Source organism: Typopeltis vanoorti, chromosome 8, assembly GCF_054136105.1.
Source record: "Typopeltis vanoorti isolate ZY-2024b chromosome 8, IOZ_Tvanoo_1.0, whole genome shotgun sequence".
NCBI classification, from domain to species: Eukaryota; Metazoa; Arthropoda; class Arachnida; order Uropygi; family Thelyphonidae; genus Typopeltis; species Typopeltis vanoorti.
In genome coordinates, this window is record NC_143556.1 from 122817602 (window position 1) to 122840419 (window position 22818).

General features: G+C 37.9%; 1 protein-coding gene across 1 annotated transcript in view; it reads left to right on the forward strand.

Annotated features, from left to right (window-relative positions):
- The window catches only part of Cubn (Cubilin), a 2223842-nt gene that overhangs the window by 2174261 nt on the left and 26763 nt on the right, over positions 1–22818 (forward strand). Inside the window, exon 68 of the mRNA XM_090396294.1 lies at positions 7985–8096. Coding sequence (XP_090252420.1) covers positions 7985–8096 — 112 coding nt within the window. The remainder of the gene's footprint in view (positions 1–7984; positions 8097–22818) is intronic.

Below are 22818 nucleotides of genomic sequence, written 5' to 3' on the forward strand. Positions count from 1 at the left end.
TCTACTGATCGTCTCTGTGAATCCTCGCATATTCCTCATTCAAAAGTCCCTCAAAGTATATTGTCCATCTGTTTGTTATGTCCACATTCCTCCATAATATTCTTCCTTCAGTGTCTTTGATCTGCCTCACATGTACGATGTCCTTTTGAAGCCTTATTTCTACATTTTGCTTTTCGATGAATCCTTCTCTGTCCTTCCTTTGTTTCTAATTGATCATGAACGTCTTGATATGCCATGGGCTTCACCTGTGCAACAACTCTCTTGGCTTCTCACTTTTTCTCTCTGTCCTCTTCCACTCTTGACTCATCCCACTTCTGATTTGCCTTCCTCTTAGCTGTCACTGCTTCTTGTACATCATTATTTCACCACCAACCCTCCTTCGGTTCTGTAATCTTTCTGAATGTTTCACCAAGCACTTCAATTGCACAGCTTAGACCATTGTTCTGAAATTTGGTTCCCTGGATTTGAAGAGGATAAATTAACTGTAGAAAGGGTACAGAGGCAGAAAACAAAGATGGTTTCAGGAGTGTACAATGTCAGTTATGAGGATCGACTGTGGGAATGTGGACTGCAGAGTTCGGTGGATAGAAGAAGGAGAAGTGATAAGATCGAGACTTTTAAACCGTTGAGAGGCAGTTAGAGGGACATTGGGAAGTTCTTTCACTTGATGGAACAGTGGAAAGGAGTGATGCCAAGGGGCCATCCCTAGAAGTTATGAAAGGAAGCTGTGAGCAAGAGGGTGAGGGGTGGTTTCTTTGCTAGGATGGTGGTTGAACAATGGAATGCATTGCTTGAGAGAGTGGTTAGAGCAAGAACGTTCAATGAGTTCAAGGATTGTTATGATAAACTTTGTGTTTCCTAAGAACGACCTCCCATGATGAGTCTTTTGTCTCCATGGTGGCCTGGATAATAATAATAATATTGTCTGTAGAGATGCACTTTATTAGTGTCCAGAAAGGGAAGTCTGTTATTAGATTCATGTTCATTAACAACCTTGATACAGCATACTTTGTGATTCATTTTATTAAGAAATTATAATAATTCACTCTCTGACTGTAACCAAACTGCAAAGAGCAGCCAGATGAGAGACCGAGGAAAAAAAATGGTACTAAAGAGTTATCTTTCCAGAAAAGTTTCATGAAATAGTCCACTAAGGTTGGTTAAGATGAAAATTTCCATAGCAGTATCTCAATTTGTATAAATTATTCTTCCAGGTGTAATAGCCTATACACCTAAGTTTGTCATATCCTCAAGAAAATTAGTTTGTGGGATTTGATTAGTATGTTAATGAATTGGGAAATCTTCAAAGGAAATCTTTATTTTTTAAATGCAAACATAGCACTTTGATTCTATCCATGAAATCAGTGCTGTTTTTAATATAAAAACTGGAATGATCAGCAACATATCAAAGAAGACTTGAAAGATTTTAAGCAAAATAGTCTGTGCTAGAGTCAGTACAGTCAACCATGGGTTAATAAACATCCTTTGTGCACCTTGGTAATGCTACTTACTGGTCATTTAGTTCTAACCAACAAACTATCCTTGAATTGCTCTTACTTCACTTCTTTCAAAAATCATGGTGAAGATCATCATTAGCTAACTTCTGAAGGCCTATAAGCTAATCAATGACCTGCAGGACAAATTTTGAATTTGTACTGCTTTGAATAAAAGCCATGGAATGATTTGGAGAAACTCACATGGTCATACTTGATATTTCTAAGGCATTTGATTGGATCTGGAATAGAGACATTTTCCCCAAACTACTACCTCATACTCTGCCTTCAACCTCTGCATTTGAGATTGCCAGCTTTCCTCTTCTGGTCATGGTTGATGGCTTTCTCCCCTTGGATTCCTTTTTCCTCAATGCTAGAGTATACCAGGGCTCTTTTTTTTATGCTTACCCTCTTCCTCCTGTACATGACCTTAAATCTTATTTGTATATGCTGATGATAGTATTCTTCTTTCCTCTTTATCATTTGCTAGACCTTGTGGTGCACAATCATTAGAAGCTTCAAGAACTTCGATAACCAATACCTCAATACGTAATGCTATTCTTTACTGCAACAAGCAGAACTTTGTGAATTTCAGTGCTACCGAAAATGATTTCTGTCTTATCTCTCATCACTTTCCTTTACTCTTAATAATATTCACATTTTCAAGCAAAGTCAGATTTCTTTTTTGTTGCCTTATATCTGTAGCCTTTCCTAGCACAAACTTATCAACAATGGCTTCTTTTCTCTCCAAAGAACTAGGCATACTTTCTGAAGAAATTGCTTCTCAGCTGTATGAGTGCTAACACTGTATAAATTTGAAATCCAATCTTAAAATACTGCTCATACATTTGGAGTGGTACACCTAAAATTCCCCCTCCTAAGAATGCTATCTATAAGGTTTGATTGATGACTCCTCTATCAGGGATTCATGCTAGTCACTCTCTCACTGATGTTCTGTTTATGCATGATGTCTCTTGTACAAGTATTTCCTTAGACATTGCTCTAATGAATTGGTCACCATTGCTTTCACTTTGTTTCAAAACTATTATGAGCAGCTGTTGGTCAAATATCCATTTGCTGTCCAGTTTCAAAACTTGCCATAGCTTTCTTGCTGCTCTTCCTCCATCCTCTCAACTGATCAAGAAACACATCAGATTCCTTCTTTCTTATTTTTCTCTGGCTGAGTTGCTATTGGTATTGTAATCTCTTGTGTGTGTGTGTGTGTGTGTGTGTGTGTGTGTGTGTGTGTGTGTGTGTGTGTGTGTGAGATATATATCATGTTTGTTCCATATTTGGTCTTTAGAGCAGGGTTTCCAGACTATGTAAAAAAAATAAATAAAATCAATAAAAATACAAAAAATATATAAAATTGATAAAAAAAATAGAAAAAAATCCCTTAGCCCACTCATGGTACAAAATGTACTGTAGATTTGAAGTTTGCATATACCCTGTCATGGGTGGGAGCAACATGGAATTACTACCAGAGTAACCAAGACTATGAAGGCCAATGTTTTATGTCTATTAATTGAGTATATTCTGGCTGGTTTTCCTGTTTTGTGGGATGAAAAACAAAACCTCAAGCTTCCAGGAGTAGGGGAATCCTTCCATCTTTGTATGACTGGATAACTCGCTATCAATCAGCTATTATGTATGTTTAGTAATGCCTGAGGAAGTATGAACAATGAAGGCAACTCATTTTGAGCATTTAGCAGTCTATAATTTAGCAAAATTATAGCCATTAGTGAGTCAGGTAACAGAAAATGATATCCTGGATTTAATGTATTCATACAAAAAAAGATAGGCTAGAGAGGATGTGCTAACAAGTTTGAGGCTGCTTGGAGTGAGGTAGAGGTTAAAGGACCAAACACATAGTTACATCCTGCTAAAGGCCAAAGTCATTTCAAGAAGACACTGAACTGCATAGAAATACAAATGTTATGGATACAAGTATTAATATAACTATCTTTACAGGTGATTTCAGCTATGGGGATATAAATCTGACACAGTAAAAAGCATACATGATGAAGAGTAAATAACTGTGTTATGAGAAATAAATTGGATGCGTGAGGAGTGTTTGCCAGGAGGAACAATAGAAAGGGTGGCTATGGCAATTAAGAGAGGTGAAAGGGTGAATGAGATGATTGTCAGATGTAAGTCGAGCAGAGAGAGATGTGAGATTTTTGCTTGAGGCTGTACGGAAGAAGACACAGAGAGGAAAAATAGTGTGCGTGTTGCCTAGGTATGATAATGATGAGCTGAGCAGAAGAGCGGTGATATTGAATGATATAATAGTTAGAATGTGTAACAAGAGAGGACTGGAATATGTAGATGCTTGGAATGTGTTTGAGGACAGAGAGAAATTGTATGCGAGAGACCACTTACATTTGAATGAGGAAGGACGTAGGCATCTGGAGAGATTGCTGTTCTGAACGAGTCAGTGTATCCCAGGGAGGATGATAGCAGGGGTGGCCTCTTGTGGGAATGGATACTTGGGAGAAGGGAGACGATGTCAGGTAACACTGAGCCCAGTGGAGTCTAGAAGGGATAATGCTGGGTATAGAAACAATGGCATTTATATGCTTTATACTAATGCCAGGAGTATCCGGAATAAGGGAGAGGAATTGGTGGTACAGATAGCATCAGCCTGGTTAAAAATTATTGGGATCACTGAGACGTGGTTGACAGAAGGGGATATAACAACAGGAATAGAAGTCGCTGGGTATAGCATTTTTCATCAGGATAGGAGAGGAAAGTGTAATGGTGGGGTACTGCTTATGATAAGTGATGACCTATGTCCTCTAAGAGTGCAGGCTTTGGAAAGAAGTGAGACAAATGATTTTTCAGCGCGTATGGTGTGAGGTAGAGGTAGGCAAGACAGGATATTTAGTGAGGTATTGCTACAGACTCAGGAGCACACAGGATGGGGACCAGGAGATGTTTAGACAGCTAAGTTTGGCAAGTGCAAGAGGAATGATTGTTATTGGAGATTTTAACTACAGTAGTGTAAATTAGAGAGAGGAAGATGTATGTAGCAATAGGGGAATGGAATTTCTAGAATTCTTGAGGGACAAATGTCTTAGGCAACATGTAACAGAGGGAACAAGAGGTTCAAGAGTTTTGGATTTGGTTATAGCATCAGAAGAGTTGATAATAACTGAGTTGACATCTCTCCCACCAGTTGGAGAGAGTGACCATATGGTTTTGACTTGGAAAATGAATAGACATGGAGGAGTATCAAAGAGACGGGAACTTATGTGGAATTATAATGCAGGTGATTATAATAGGCTTAGACGTCAACTTCTGGAAGTTTCATGGAGGGAGGAATTGGAAGGCCGGGATATCATTAGTGCGTGGGAAATTGTGAAAGAATATTTGTTACCAGCAATGGTAAGTTGTATACCACGAGTGAAGAAGAGGACACAATTCTGAATAAAGTGGATGACAAACAATATTAAACAGGAATTGCATGCGAAAAAGAGGCTATGGAAGAGATATAAGGAGACAGGTGAAGGGAAGATGCATGAAGAATATAAGACACAGGCGAAGGGAAGATGCATGAAGAATATAAGACACAGGCTAGAAGAGTGACTAGTGTGGTAAGGTAAGCGAAACTGGAATATGAGAGGAGATTGGCCCTAAGATCCAAAGAAAATCCTAGGGAATTTTTTAGCTATGTGGCCAGTAGGAGGAGAAATGACTGTGGAAGAATGATATTTTGGGATAAAAATGGGAATAGAGTGACTGATGCAGAGGACATAGCGGAATTGTTCATTGAACATTTTATTGGAGTATTTCATTCTGAGAAGTCAGTTTTAATGCTAGAGGGATATGGCTGATTTGAGGTTTAGAGGTATAGGAGGAGAGTGTGTTTCAGATACTGAGTACTCTGGATGTCAGTAAAGCTTTGGGACTGGATGGTATTTCACCACGAATTTTGAGAGACTGTGCTAGGGAACTGACAGTGCCCTTAACCTGGCTTTTCAATGAAAGTCTGGCTTCGGCAAAGGTGCCCAGGGAATAGAAGGAAGGTAAGATAGTGCCATTGCATAAGGGTGGTAGCAGGGAAGTGTCTAATTATAGGTCAGTCTGTGTGTCATCAGTAGTTGTTAAGATCTTGGAGAAAGTAGTGAGGAACTCTATACAGCACTGTATATGGGCAGATGAGGGTAATGTTATCTGTGAAAGTCAACATGGATTTGTGAAAGGGCGCTCTTGTTTTAGCAATATGCTAGCCTTTTATAATAAAGTTACAAGAACATTAGATGAGGGAAAGGCATATACTGCAATTTTCTTAGACTTAGCAAAGGCATTTGACAGGTTGCCACATGATAAGTTGATATTTAAGTTGCAGCACATGGGTCTGGATGTCAGATTGGTCAACTGGATTCAGGATTGGCCGTCTGATAGGTATCAGAGAGTTGTGTATGGTGGAGCAGTTTCAAGGAGGCAGAGGGTTACAAGGGGGGGTCCCACAGGACTCAGTACTTGGACCTGTATTGTTTATTCTTTATATCAGTGACATTGCCAGTGGATTGCAAGGGGATATTCAGTTGTTTGTGGATGATGCGAAGCTGGGAAGGATTATTAGTAATAGTGCAGATGTGGTAGCCCTGCAAGAGGATTTGAATAGCTAGATAGATGGGCAAATGAATGGGGGTGTCAGTTTAATGCAGCAAAATGTAAGGTCTTGAGGTTTGGGAAACATCGATGGGATGCTGCATACTCTATGGGAGGAGTTATGCTGGAGGAAGTAGGGGAGACAAGAGATCTGGAGTTGATGATTGATAGAAACCCAAAGTTTAGGGGACATATTGCAAAAATGGTGAAGGTAACACAGAGGATTGCTGCAATTATGAAAAGGACACTGACCTGCAGAGATAAGAGGGTTATCATTCCGTTGTATAAGTCTCTGATCATTCCAGACTTGGACTATTGTTCTCAGATTTGGTCCCCAGGATTTGAAGGGGATAAATTGACTGGTGAAAGGATACAAACGTGGATGCAAAGATGGTTTTGGGCTGTACAAGGATAGTTATGAGGATCGGCTGAGGGAATGTGGACTGCAGATTTTGGTGGATAGATGAAAGAGAGGTGATTCGATCGAGACTTTTAAACTGTTGAGAGGTAGTTACATTGTTGACACTGGGGAGTTCTTTCGCTTGGTTGAAGAGCGGGAAGGAGTGATGACAAGTGGCCATCCCTGGAAGTTATGAAAGGAAACTGTGAGTAAGAGGGTAAGGAGTGGTTTCTTTGTGTGGAGTTGAACTGTGGAATGCATTGCCTGATGGAGTGGCGGGAGCGAGAATGGTCACTGAGTTTAAAGAGTTTCATGATAGACTTTGTGTTTCTTAGGGGGGACCTCCCCTCGATGAGTCTTGATAGACTTTATGTTCTTAGGAAGGACCTCCCACGATGAGTCTTTTCACTCCATGGAGGCCTGAATAATAATAATAATAATAAATACCTTAAATATCCCCTGATAGATAGAATTAATGATGGAAGAATATTGAATCTATTAATAACATCTCACAGCCTGTATATAAATGAGGTAAGTAGTTATTTTGCCTCCATATAGGAAGTTATATAGTTACAATTTGTTAGGTTGCAAATCATTTGAGAGCTTAGGATTAAATAAAGGTAACTTTAAATTAGATATCATGATAGACTGAGAGGACAGTTGTGAATGGCCTTTGGCATGAAAAATTGCATTCTAGAGGAATCAGCAGTACATGGCAAGTGATCAGAGGATGTATGAAATAAGCTTTTCTAGAGTTATGAGAATAAATTGCAAAGGAATTAAATTGGCTGGTGACAATTGGCAGAAAAGAAAGAGAACATACAATATTTGCACAGAACAGACTACTGGAGGGGACTGAGGTATATGGAGTTGTGTAGATGGAAGATTAAGTAGAGGAGATAGTTGTTGCTTGGGTGGAGTGCCGTGCAATGAGACATTGGCTTCCATAGGTGTGATTTAATAATACTTACTACCATGTCAATTAATTTATGTGGAGCTGATGTTATGTTAGAATTTAATTGTCTTTTAACTACAACACTTTTTTTGAATTTTAGTCAGGTGACTTTTAACATTCAAAAAAAAAGTGTTGTAGTTATTATACATAGTAGTCAAGAAAGAAAATCACACCATTAATTGTCTTTTGTTTTAGCTTCTAATGACATTACAGATAAAATCTACTCATGCTTATAAAACCATGGAATCTAACATGTTTTTATTTTGTAATTATCTTCTGTTTATCTACTAATTGCATTTGACAATGGTCAAGAAATTAATAAAAATTTTGTAGTCATTAAAAGATATTTTATATGTATGCAATAGCCATTGCTTTTATTAATATCATGTCCACTACTAACATATCAGTTATTTGTCAAGCTTCTTTCCCCAGATTTCAATTTGAATTAGCACATTTTGATATTTTTGTATATCTGGATTTTTTTTTTAATTAGTTATTACTAATCTATTTTATCTTTAGGATTTTCCAGCTCCATATTCCTCCCAAAAAAGCGCAGTTCTGATTAAGTTGGTGACATCCACCAATAACACAGAAGCAGGATTTAGGGCTATATTTGAAACAAATCCAATAGGTTTGTGTTACTTCATATAAATACTTTATCCTACAATGCATACAGTTCAGAAAAATTCAATACAACTTATTTTTGTCATATATTTAAAATTTGCATGTTAATTTATTTATCATTTTTTTTTTTTTTTTTTTTTTTTTACTTTAAAGTTATACTGAATTGCATGACGTATACCACTTTGAGTATTCCATGGAGATCGATTGTTAGAATTATAAAGAGTTAGTTACATATTAATACATTACTATGCATTATAATGATCTCTCGTATTCCGAATTTATACATTACAGAGAAAGTTCCATAAAACCAATACTATTTTAAGGTTACTGTTACAAACAGTAAAAGCTTGATGACCTCAAGATAGCAAATGAAATTTCATTTGCTATAGCAAATAATATCACAATCAGTAGACAAAAGAAATAACAGAAATGTAGAAAGCATTTTTTTGTTACAAACTAAATTATATTAAATTATATACTTTAAATTATTATTAAATTCAATTGGCATCAGAAGCCTGGAGAAATTACTTCTTGGTATGAGTCCTAATGCAGTGAGTCAGGGAAACTAGATCATCAAGGGAGGAATGAGAATAATGTGTGTGAAAGTTCAGCAATGGCATGCAAACGTGATAAAGAAATGAATGTCTTTGAACATGATTATCTATGTGGTGAAGGAGTGGGAAAATATGCTTTGGGTTCGGACCTTTTAAGTATGTCTGGGGATCGAAAAGAGAAAATTTTAGAACAAGACCAAATAGATTGCATATCTAGTTATAAGAATAGACTAGGTTGTAATTTATTATGTCTATACTGCCTGGTTGGCTGAGTGGTTAGGGTAACTGCTCTCAAACCAAAAGGCTGACGGTTAGAATCTCGCCGTGGGCATGGATGTTGGTGATTGTGAAAATACTAGTGGTTGGTGGTGATCTGCGGTAGATGCCGTTGGTATAGATCAGTGCTTCCCAAACTTCTGGATGTCAGGGCCCCCTTTGCAAAAATTAAAATATTTCACCTCCCCTCGAAAAAAAATTGTAATAGAGAGATATATTACTATAATATTTATTGTATTTATATTCAATACAAAACATACACAGCGAATATTGCAAAAATCAAATGCATATATTACATTTTTTGCCTCTTACCGTTTGGTTCTGAAGATGATGCAGGCTGTTCTGGTAAAATATGAAATACTGTCCTTTTTTTTAGTCTGTTTCTGCTTCTTCTGATTGTTCACGGGAATTTTTTTTTATTTTTTATCAGCCACTTATCCATCTCAGGGTTAAATTTTTTAACGTAGACTAGATCAAATACTATTTCTATTACTATTACTATTACTGTTCTGGGCAACTCCAAGGAGTCGACAGACTCATCGAGGGAGACCCTAACATCATGTCAAGAACAACTATTCGACATTCACACATCTATCATACCTTGCCTTGAATTCATTCACAGTCGTAGCACCCACAACAGACTCTGGAAGCTTATTCCACTCATTCACTACTCTCCAAGTAAAAAACCTAGCTCCAACACCCTTGTCAACCACGCTCTTGCCCAGCTTCCATTCATGGCCCCTAGTCCTCCCACCACCAGTCATATTTTCAAAAATATCTTCTGGATCAATCTTATAGAAACCCTTCAGTAATTTGAATGTCTCAATCATATCACCCCTCCTTCGCCTATCAACCAATTTCTGCAACCCACAAATCTTCAACCTATTCTCATAAGGTTCATTCCACAGACCTGCTATCATCTTGGTCACTCGTCTCTGGATCCTCTCCACCTCCTCCCTATCGAGAAGAAACACTGGCGCCCATAACTGGGCACAGTAGTCCAGATGGGGTCTTATCAAGACTTGATACAGAGGAACAATAACTTGTTTGTCTCTGCATATTAAAGTATTTTTCAGAAGCCAAGTGATTTGGTGAGCTGTTTTAGTCACTTTTGCAATGTGCCCCCTAAACTGCAATTCCCTATCCACCAACACTCCCAAATCCCTAGCCTAATCAATCTCCTAGAGTACAGTTCCACCAATGCGATATACTGCTGCTATTCTTTTCACCCCAAAGTGCATAACCTTACACTTTGGCACATTAAATTGACATCCATTTTTCCTAGCCCAGTCCTCCAAACTACCCAAATCATCGTGTAAAATTTTGACATCCTGTGCACTCATAATTGCTCTACCCAACTTTGCATCATCAGCAAACAAGTGAACACTTCCTCTCATATCCTTTCCTATATCATTGATGAACAAATTGAAAAACATTGGTCCAAGAACAGAGCCCTGTGGCACTCCACTAGTCACAAGCCGTCTTTTAGACTCCACTCCTGAATAAACCACTCTCTGGTATCTCTCCTTCAACCACCCTCCTATCATTCTCACCAACCCTATATCTATCCCCATCTGCTCCAATTTACAGTTCTATGTGGTATCCTATCAAAAGCCTTGGCAAGGTCCAGTAGTATTACTGTAAACCCATTACCCCTATCCAGTTCAGCCGTCACTGTGTTATAAAACGTGAGCAAGTTACTGAAGCATGATCTTCTACCCTTCACAAAACCATGTTGTCCCCTATACAATATCCCATTTTCATCTATCCAATCCTGTATTCTTTTCTTGACTAATTTCTCTAAGACCTTGACAATGATTCCTGATATGCTAATCGGTCGGTAATTTACAACAGCAGTCTTGGAACCACCTTTATGCAGTGGAACTATTTTCCCCTCTTTCCACCTCCTCGGGACTAACCCAGACCCGAGACTCCAATTAAACAAAATGGTCAAGGGTACTGACAATTCTTTAGCTGCTTTTCATACAACACGAGCTGGTGTATACCATCCAATCCCACAGATGTATTGACATTGAGGTTATGCAATAGACTACTCACCTCCACTTCATTCACCACAATTCCCGTATAATCTACTGGTACATTCGTTTCTGCAATGTAACCACCCGGATGATATATTCTTGCAAAGTGCGCACTCAGTAACTCAACTATATCAACTGATTCAGTTTGCTCCCTACCATCAGCATTCTTTAAAATCATTCTGCCAATATACATTTTTCCTTTTACTTGCTACATATCTAAAAAACTGTTTAGGATTCTCTTTAGCCTGCGTGGCCAATGTTCTTTCGTAATCCTTTTTTGCTTTCTTACTACACTCGTTACCCTTCTGGCCTGCGCTTTATACCGTTCATGTGCCTGCCGGTCACCTTTCTCCTTAAATTCCCTCCATAGTTGATTCTTTTTTTGCAGCTCAAGCTTAATGGTGTTATTCATCCATTTAACCCCTACTTGATTTATTATTCGGACTCTAGATATACAGTCAGCCATTGCTTCATGCAAACACTTCTTAAATACCTCCCATGCACTATCGACTTCTAGTCCTTGCAGTTGTACATGCCATGGCACTGAACCAATCAAACTCCTAAGCTTGTCATACTTTCCAGTGCGATAATTCCACATGTACCCTGTCTTAATTGAAAATTCTACACCTTTAGCCACCTCCCAAGTCAAGACCTATGATCACTCTCACCGATTGGTGGCAATGTATTCATATTTGTTACAGCCAAATCCTCAGATATAATTACTAGGTCAAGCACTCTCTGACCCCTAGTATTTTCCATTACATGCTGTCGCAGATAGTTATCCCTTAATAACTGCATAAAATCCAATTCCTTCCTGCTATGTGTCCTCTCCTCACTCCAATCAATGCGACCGTAGTTGAAATCTCCCATAATAATCACCCTCCTTCCACTCATTTCTTCTATTTGCTTGTGCCTACTGTCACCACCATCTTTTCCATCACCTGGTCTATAGCAGCACCCAATTGTATATTTAGTTCTGCTAGCCACACTCTCACCCAAATGGCCTCAAATGTGCTCTTTTCTCCTTGGCTGCAGTTCATCAGCTATCATCAACAATACTCCTCCTCCCATTTTATTCTCCCTGTCATTTGTGAACACACTATTCCCATCACATTCAATCCCACTAGTTATATCATCTACAGTCAGCCATGTTCCACTCATACCAATAACCTGTGGTCTGGAAGTGCCAACCATGGCCAAAAACTCATCCTTCTTGTTCCTAATACTCCTAGCATTAGTGTACATGAATTTAAGATCTCCATTAGCCCCAAGCCTACCTTGATGCCTTATATTAACTATCCCACTCTGATTTGTTGTCCTTATTTGCTCGGGCATATTATATTCATTCTTACATTCAACTGCCTCCCTGTGGACTGTATATCTACTCCTCCCCACCCCCTTAATAAATCTGGTATTCCTGAATTTGTACATCCACCACATTCAGCAACACTTTCTCAAGTCTTCTTACACCATAACCATTCAAATGCAAGCCATCCATCTTATATAGATCCTTTCGCCCATCGAACTCACTCCACACGTCCACAAATTCCACACCACTCGTCATACATAACCCACGCATAAAGTCATTCACAATTATGGTCCTCCTTTTAAACATTTCACTGTCATACCGTGGCAAAAGACTAATCATTCTAACTCTCTCACTTTTCTTTTGCTACCTCAAATAATTCATTCAGGTCTTCTATCATTTCCATTTTGTCTCCTTTCAAATCATTCGTACCTGGCACAACAATCATTTCTTTCACCCTTTCCTTTTGCTCTCTAATAGACTCAGTTACATCCTTTATGGTCGCACCAGGTTGGTACGATTTTGTCAAATCCTCTACTATCATACCTCGTACTAACGAGTCTCCATACAGCACTCTATCCTTCATTCTGTTCATGTTCACACTCATACGTCTATATTTCCTGTCATATTTTTTATTATTGGCTGGTTCATTCAGTCGACTTTTGCTCATACGCTCTAGCTGCTGTTTCGCTCTTTGTATCGCACCATTCAACAACGCGATCTCACTCATTGCGTCTATCTCATCTTTTTTATTCTCAGTAAAACCATTAATACTATCATTCACACTTTCTACATTCACACTCTCACAATTCTCTGGTACAACCTCGCCGTTTCTTGTCATATCCCTGTTTTCTTCATTCTGAAGTTTGACAAAAAATATCACACTCACAATCCGAAATACTCTTCAATTTCTCATTCTCCCTACATTTTCTACACACGTTCACTCCTTTATTATCATCTAACCACACTCCGGCCGCACTCCGCAAAACGTACATTTCGCAACTAGTACACTGAATCATCTCTTTTATACTACCATTCTTTGATAAAGATGGCGAACCATCATTACTGGCTGCCATTTTCCTTCATACTGGAGCCATACTTACTTGCAACGTATTTTATCAAATTATAAATTATAACACACAAAAAGATGCACTAAGAGACGCAAGGCAAACAAAACTACGCAATATTAAATAAATTTATCAACGATAACTGAAAATAATACTTATCTTATCCGGAGCTTTCACGAACACTACACACTACGAATTCCTCTCAAATAATATCACCACTTACCGATACTGGCACACCACAGACTGATAACATGAAATTAGTGAATATTACCTGAATAAGGGAATCCCAGGACCAGGAACATTTCTCTCTTTTGTGACTTTTCTCCCTTTATGGTAATTAAGCCTAATGCAAAACAGACAGCAAAGGCAGGTTATTAAATCATGCATATGATTGGTGCGGTATTAACAAAAGAACATGCAACCGAAAGATAAAAGCATAGCTGACAATTGAGTTGAAATGCTAACTCTCTTCAACCGAATTCCATATGTGAAACTGCCATAACATTCATTATATATATATATATATATATATTACTTAGTTTTAAAACTTTTACGAATTTTAACACGTTTGGTTGAATTTTATTGCTGCCTTGGGAAATCGAACTCACACACATCTAATTAATAATAATAGTTTTTAGTTAGATACTGTGTTTGCCTATGCAACATATGGTTTTGTTTCAGTCTATACAGCATAGTTTCTGTATGAGGGGACATGTGATTCATTAATTAGTGTGTTTTTATCCCAGTTGTCTCTAATTGCACTATTTGTTGAGAAATATATTACACAGCCTCCTCATACCTTATTCACTGGCATAATAAAAGTACTTGTTTTTATTGCCTCTGCAGTATAGTGGCTGTTAGGGAGGGGTGTTGTTTACCACTGCAATGGAGTTACTATCTCCCCACATGAACTTGTTTAAGCTTTTTTTCATGTGTGAAGTATATGCACCTCCACCCATACCATATACTCTCAAAACCATTACTGCTATTTCCCTCCAAATCCTCTGCTCTGAGAGGACACAACTCCTAACTTATCATAAGCAATATTCCACTAACATGTTTTCTCTTCCTATTCTGCTGAAATAAATTATACCCTTCTATTCTATTCCTGTCAGTGTATCCTCTTCCAAACATATTTCACTGATCTCTGAATCAGCTGAGACTATCAACGCCGCTAATTCATCTCATTTATTCCTGATACTCCTGGCATTTCTATCAAGAAACATCAGTGCATTTTCAGCATTTCTGTACCTATTATTATGCCCTTAACATCATACATTCCTCTTCATACATTCTCCCCAGTGTTTATCCATACAAGAGACCAACCCTGCTTCCACCACCTCGACAACTATAGTTTCCCTGCACTGATCAGCTCATTTGCTTAGAGAACAGCATTGTTTCCAGATGCCTAAGTACTTCCTCATTCAATTGCAGTCCTTCATACAGTTCACTTCTAGCCTCAAATGCACTCCAAGCATCCAACTAATCCCAGCCTCTCTTTTGACACATTCTTGCTATCATGCCATTTATTATTGGTGCTCTTCTCTTCATCTCTGCATTATCATATCTAGGTAACATGCATACTATCTTCCCTCTCACACTCTTCTGCCATACAACCTCAATCATAAACCATAAATCTGTAACTACCTCGTTTACATTACTTTCTCCAATCATTTGTACCCACCATCACAATCATTTCATCCATTCTTTCACCTCACTTTGCCACAGTCACATCCTCTATTATTCTTCCAGGTAAGTACTCATCTAGGAGTTACTTTGCTCTCCTGCACGCCTCTCTCTCTCTCTTTCTCTCTCTTCTCTATCTCTTTTTCTCCTTGTGTTCCCAATTACCTACATTCCTGTTATCTCTACATCTCTAAATCCTACCTTCTTGTCATCTTTCAAGCCCTTGCTCTGCTCTATCTTGCCTTCCCCTCAATCCTTCCCCTCTCTCTCTCTCTCTCTCCCTCCTTCCCTCCCCCCACTTGTTTGTTTCACATCAGTTAGGCTTTCCAGTCTCATAATCTCTTCTTTCACACTTCTGTCAGTATCTCTGTCTCCAAGCAACCTACTCTCACTCACATTCTTCTATTCAAATGTTATCACCCCCATAAATCTACTACAGTCATTTCCACATGACAACTTCACATCAGTTGCCTTAGTATCCCATAACACAAAACACTCTGCCTTTATTATTATTATTATTATTATTATTATTATTATTATTATTACATGACACCTCCAAGCATTCCAAAGACTCATCGAGGAAGGACACCTACTCTACAACTCTCTGTCTCCGCCACTCAAATCCACCGACTACAGTGAACTGCATCATCTACACCAGCGTTTTCCAAATGGTGGGTCACGACCTGGCATCGGGTCATGAAAACTAAATGCTGGTTTGCCTAAAACAACTCTCGAAAACCTAGGTGTTTTGTTTTGGGGGGGGTTCTTTTTTTCACGAAACTCTAAAATTCAAGTAAATAGTGCTTGATCGGGACTAATGAATAAATAATTTAATTAATAGAGATGAAAAACGTGCACTGTCCACGTCAGCATTTCACTGTCTCTTTGTTTGTGGTAAAGCTAACTCAACTAATGGCGAGGCTGTGCAGCGACAACTGTGCCACCAGCCAAATCATATGATGGCCTGGCGTTTGTTTTACTCATCCGCCACGTACTCACTCTACTTGTTCAGTTTGAGTTAAGCATCAAGAGAGAAAGTATTTTTTTGTATTTACTGATTACGTGTGCATTGCCCAGTGGGCTAGGCTGAACAACCGTAATTATTATTTGTTTCTAAATAATTTATTTCATTCTTTCTTCATCTCAATCGTTCAAACCAACAATGTGCTGATAACAAACTCTTCGATTAGCACCAATGAACAATCAAATGATGTGCAGCTGGACATGAGTTCTGAGACCAGCACTAACAAATGGCCACATGATGTGTTGTCTACTACTCTTACAAAAAAGAAGATGTACTGGACCCGACAGTATTCTGAGGATTATATACAATTCGGTTTCATCAAGGGTGCTGATGACAAACCATTGTGTATTATTTTTGTTGTGCAGCACTTTCAAACAAGTTCATGAGACCTTCAAAGTTGAAGCGACATTTGGAATTGAAACATCCAAACTACAGTAATAAGCCAATAGATTTCTTTATAAATAAAAAGACAGAACTAATAGCTACCAAGAAGACAATGTCTTCGAATTTTTCTCAGGAAGCTAAGTCTGAAAACCTTGTAATGGTTTCCTATGAAATATCAAAATTAATTGCTGAAACTGGTTATCCTTACACAGTTGCCGAGAAATTAATAGTTCCAGCAATGAAAATGTTAGCATCTCAAATATGTGATAAAAAACAGGAGAGCCAAGTAAATATGCTGACGCTATCAAATTACACAGTTAAGTGTAGAATCATGGAGATGGCAGATAATATCGAAGAAACTGTCATAGGTCACTTAAAAGAGTGCAATTTTCTTTCCTTGAAAGTCGATGAAAGTACAGACATATTCGGACAATGCCAATTTAATGTGTTTTGTGGGATATGATTGTAACAATACAACTCACACAGAATTTCTTTTTTGTAAACCTCTGACAACAAGAACAACAGCTGAAGAAATTTTTAATTTGATTGCAAATTACATCAATGAAAAGGGCATTGAATGGAAGAAATGTGTCTGACTGAGTAGTGATGGAGCCCGTGCAATGGCAGGCGTACGTACTGGATTTTTTCTGAAGATCAAAGCTGTAGCACCAGACTGTGTTGGGTGGATTGTAGCATTCTCAGAGAAGCATTGGCCGTCAAAAGAATGCCATTGCTTTTAAATGTAACTATGCAAGAGTGTGTACAATTTATAAACTTTATAAAATCTCGTCCATGGGGGTGAACATAAACATCTTCTTTTACACTGTGAGGTGCGATGGCTGTCAAGAGGGAATGTTTTAAGAAGACTTACTGAAATGAAGGATGAAGTTTTAATGTTCTTAGACCAACATCCCCCCAATGGCTAAGGATGTAATTTAAATTACATCCCTAGCCATTGGGGATGTATTTGAATTGAAAGACAGTTTTCATGATGTCAATTGGTTAATCAAGGTTGCCTACCTTTGTGACATTTTTGATTTTTTGAATAATTTAAATCTGACATTACAAGGTAGCAATGTAACTGTATTTAAAGTGCAAGAGAAGGTGGAAGCTGCAACAAAAAAAACTCAATTTGTGGTCCCATCATGTGGAATCACGGAATTACAAATCTTTTACAAAGCTAACAGAATTACAAAAAAGAGTATAATATGAGTTCCATGCCGGATGAGATTTCATCTGTTATCAAGGAACATATGCTTGGACTGCAGGCAAGTGTGAAGGAATATTTCCTCCCAATCAACAGCAACAAAGCATGGATAAGGAACCCTTTTACAGTGAACGCAGAATCTGAGACAGAATTGCTGGATTCAGATATTGAATCTGTAATTGAACTGTTGTGTGATACGGCACTCAAAGACATCTTTAACACAATACCACTGATGGATTTTTGGCTGGCTTGCCATCAGGAGTACCCAATTTTAGCAGAAAAAGCGATAAAATTTCTAATGCCTTTTGTCACAATCTATAAGTGTGAAACAGGCTTTTCAACACTGGTTTTTCTAAAAAAATAAATATAGAAACCGATTGGAAGTCGAACCAGATTTAATAATAAAGTTATCATCTTTTCCTCCAAACCTGAAGTTTCTAGTTAACAAACAACAGCATCACACTTCTCATTAATAAATTACTTGGCTTTAGTTTAATTTCTTTATATTTTTGTAAGAGTAAATGATTCTTTATTATAATAATAATAAATGAAAACTCTATGAACATTCAAGTCTGTTTTATTTTACCTATTGGCCATAAAAATTTTAGTGGGTCACGAAGATGAAGTATTAAAATAACCGGGCCACGGAAAAAAAAGTTTGGGAAACCTTGATCTACACCAATGCCTGGAAGTCGAACCAGATTTAATAATAAAGTTATCATCTTTTCCTCCAAACCTGAAGTTTCTAGTTAACAAACAACAGCATCACACTTCTCATTAATAAATTACTTGGCTTTAGTTTAATTTCTTTATATTTTTGTAAGAGTAAATGATTCTTTATTATAATAATAATAAATGAAAACTCTATGAACATTCAAGTCTGTTTTATTTTACCTATTGGCCATAAAAATTTTAGTGGGTCACGAAGATGAAGTATTAAAATAACCGGGCCACGGAAAAAAAAGTTTGGGAAACCTTGATCTACACCAATGCCATCTACTGCCCACCACTACCACTAGTCTTTTCATAGACAATCACAAACATCCATGTCCATGGCGGCATTCAAACCTGCAGCCTTTTTGGCTACAGAGCGGATATGTCAACCAGGCAAGCAAGAATCACTCTTCATCAAGAATGGATGAAATGATTGTGATGGTGGGTACAAATGACTGGAGAGCTAGTGTAAACTGGGTAGCAGGTGATTTGAGGTTTACTTTTGAGGTTGTATGTTAGAAGAGTGTGGGAAGGCTCACTGCCGAGACTAGTTTTGACCTTTATTGAGGTCTCATCATTGGCACCCAGATCCATAAAGATACCAAAGTTGAATTAATGCAGATACTAAGGCAACTGATGCAAAGTTCAGAGCCTGTATATACAGGGTGTTCGGGATAAATTTGACAGTTTCGTAAGGAAAAAGAAAATCTTCTTTGTATCTATTAAATTTAATGAATTGACAAAAAAACATTACAGGCAGAGTTAATTACAATACTATCAACAAGATTTACTCAAAATAACCACCATTAGCATCGATCACAGCTTCAATTCTGCTTCGGAACCTCGAACAAGCTGATGCTACAGTCTCCCTGGGAAGGGCCGCAAAAACTGTTTTAATTTTATCCATTAACTGGGCTTTTGTATTACTGGAAGTGCGATTGGTGTCTTTTTCAACTGCGCCCCATACAAAATAATCCATGGGGTTAAGGTCTGGGGAGTTTGGAGGCCAAACATTTGGACTGGTGAAGTCGTAGAAATTTTCAGACAACCATTTGGACTGGTGAAGTCGTAGAAATTTTCAGACAACCATTTTTGACTTTTCCCAGAGGTGTGGCAAGGGGCCGAATCCTGCTGCCATACATACGGCCTACCATTGGCTACCCTTGTTATCCAGGGCTTGACTACAGTTAGCAACTCCACGAACAAAGCCCGAATTCCAATGCCAGGGTTCTTCAACACCTGTTCCTGCAGATTTGCGAGGAATTCTGCTGTACGAACGCAATCAGATCGTCTGCTAGGGATCTTTCTTCTTGCTACATCCTCATAGTCACCATTGCTAGTCTCTAGTTCATGCCTGATTGTTTTTACTGTATTCAGGGAGCATTGGGCAGCAGTCGTAATATCCTTATTTTGATGGCGGGCACGAATCATCATGATACAAGTTATTCTCTTCCATGATTCAGGTGGGTTCCAGCTATCCATCCTTTCTGACATCTTGTATATGAATGAAGAAGGGTCCAAACTTTTAAATGAAGAGAAGTGTGTGTTAATACATGTAACTTACGGAAAAATATAATTAATTATAAATATGTCAAATTTATCCCGAACACCCTGTACAAGTGGCTTAGTTGTGAAGATAGCACAAAGTTTAATTGCTGCCACTTAGATAAAATATTAAATACGAATGTAATTTCCTGTCAAGTAGAATTTATTTTGTTACTAAGTGAAAAAACTTTCTACATCCCTCTCAATCTAGGGCATTTTAACCTGGTAATACACCTTTTTGATATGTGTTTATGGAATATATATGATTTCTACATTAATTTAGCCTTGGTATCTTGCTAGGTTCTCTACTAGTTCATGGGGCTGTCAGTTTAATGTAACCGAATTTAAGGTCTTGAAGTTTGGGAACCATCGATGGGAGGCTGCATACTCTGTTGAAAGAACAAGGTATTTTGGGGTAATAATTGATAGAAACTTGAATTTTAGGACCATATTGCAAAGGTGGTGAAGGAAACCCAGAGGATTGCTGAATACTACAAGTTTGCTGACCAGAAGAGATAGAAAAGTTGTGGTTCCATTGTATAAAGCCCTGATCAGACCACATCTGGATTATTGTGTTTAGATTTGGTTCCTGGCATTTGCAGGGGATAAGTTAACCTGGAGAGAGAGAGAGAGAGAGAGAGAGTGCAAAGGCAGATAACAAAAATGATATCAGAGCTGTACAATGTTATCTCTGAGGATAAACTGAGGACATGCAGACTGCACAGTTTGGTCAATAAAAGAAAGAGTATTGTTATGATTGAGACAACTGGTGACAGGTAGTTACAGGGTTGACACTTGACAGAAGTTCTTTTGTGTGGTATAACAAGAGGATGGAGCAATAACAAGGGACCACGAACAGCTTTCCTGATAGGGTGAAAACACTGAATGAGTTTATGAAATGATATGATAGAACATTCCTTAAACTTTACTATGTCTCATAATGAGATCTCCGTGCCCTCTTTTTAAGAGATTCTTTAATCTCAGCTAAATTGGTCATACAATGAAATTCTTTTCTTATTAAATTGCTTTGGAAGATGTCCAGTTTTTTTTTTCAGTAAAAGCTTAGAATTCACATTTGCAGTCTATCAGCATTTATCAAAAGGCTTTTGATACATGACAAGGTCACAGTCAAACTAGAATGGATGGGGTTGGATATTATATTATTGCACTGGATTGGAGACTGGCTCTCTGTTAGGTATCAGCAAGTTTATTATGTCATCATCTTCATTTGGCATCCACAGATGCCTTAAGGTCACTCTGATGCTCAGTGGTGTGCCACACCAGTCCTTGGCATGTAGTACTATTGTATGCTTTTCTGGATGCTTCAGCTCCCTGAAGATCGGTCACTCTACACACACACTATCCATCTATCTCATTGATGGTCTACCCTGTCCATCCTTTCAATGTGTCCAAAATATTTTAACTTTCTTCTGGCATCTTTAAGAAGCCTAAAAGTTCTACTGATCTTTTTTAACACCCATTCATTTGTATGATTTTCAGTATATAATATCCTCAACAGCCTTCTGTAACAGCATCTCAAAAGTAGGTATCCTTTACATATAGGTTTCAAGACTTCTTTATGTTCTAAGTCTTACATCCATAAGTTGCTGTTGGAAAAACAGCTGCATCCCAAATCTTCAAGTTTGTACCCATGGAGATAGATCCATCCTTCCACATTTTAAACAAGTCTCTGACTATACTTCCTATTCTTCTGACATCTTCTGAATAGCAATTCTTCACATTAATAATGGATCCCAGGTACTCAAACTTGCTTGACTTCCTCGATTCTTTCTCCATTAAAGTATGTTTCTTTCTCAAGAGCTTTCCTGTTTGTATTTCCTTTGAGAACCATAATCTTTGTCTTTGCTAGGATTGAGTTGGGCATCCACAGATGCCGTCCTCTGTTATTACTGATTTTGTTAACTTTATCAAGAATTTGTCGTAGTTCTTCCTTGTGATTACAGCAGAGTACAATATCATGAGCATACCTCAGAACTGATCAATTTACCATCTATCCTAATGGCTGTCTTGAGCTCATCCAATGCTTTGAGCATGATGTCCTCAGCATATATACTAAACAAGTGAGGAGAAAGTAAAGATCCTTGCCAAATTCCCTTTCCAAACTGAAGCCAATCAGTTAATCCAACACCTGTTCTTACTGTAGCTTCTTGCTCCCTGTACCAGTTTGCTATCAACCTGATGGTGTATTACGGAAAACCCATTCATTTCATTACTTCTCAGTTTCACGTCAAAAACTTTAGAGTGGTTTAAGAAACACGTTACCAGAGGGAGTCTAAATTCTCTATATTTTTATAAGATCTGTCTAAGGCAGTGTTTCTAAACCATCTGTCGTGTATGCCCCATTTTTTAATATTAATTTTTGTGGCACCCCTCCCACCTTCCCCCTTGCAATTCTTGTGTTGAGACACTGACAGAACCGATAAAAGTTAGAGTTAGCAAAAAAAAATAAAAAAACTAGGAATTAATTAAAATTTTTAAATATTCATACAAATTTAAAGAGGATCGAGCATCATCATCATCAAATCTTTCGAAAATTGTATAGATCTGTCATCACGGCACAGACCATTTAATCATATCGGCCTTTCAGAAACATTTGCGATTTCATCACAGGAAGTCTTGAATGTTCAGGAAATGTTTCTGCGAGTATAAATAAAGCTTGAAATGGCAAGACACCAGTAACACTGCAACAGTGACCAACAGTGAGAAGTCGATGGTTGGCATTATTTTACTCTTATTCACAGTAACTGTGATACATGGAATAAAAACAATCTTTTCTAGTGTAGAAAAATGGATAAATTTTTAATAGGATGTAAGCTGAGCTGCATCTGACAACTGTGAAATGTTGACGTCAACAAATTCAGGTTCACAGAATATCACTCTGAAAGTAAAATCAAGAAAGTATGCAG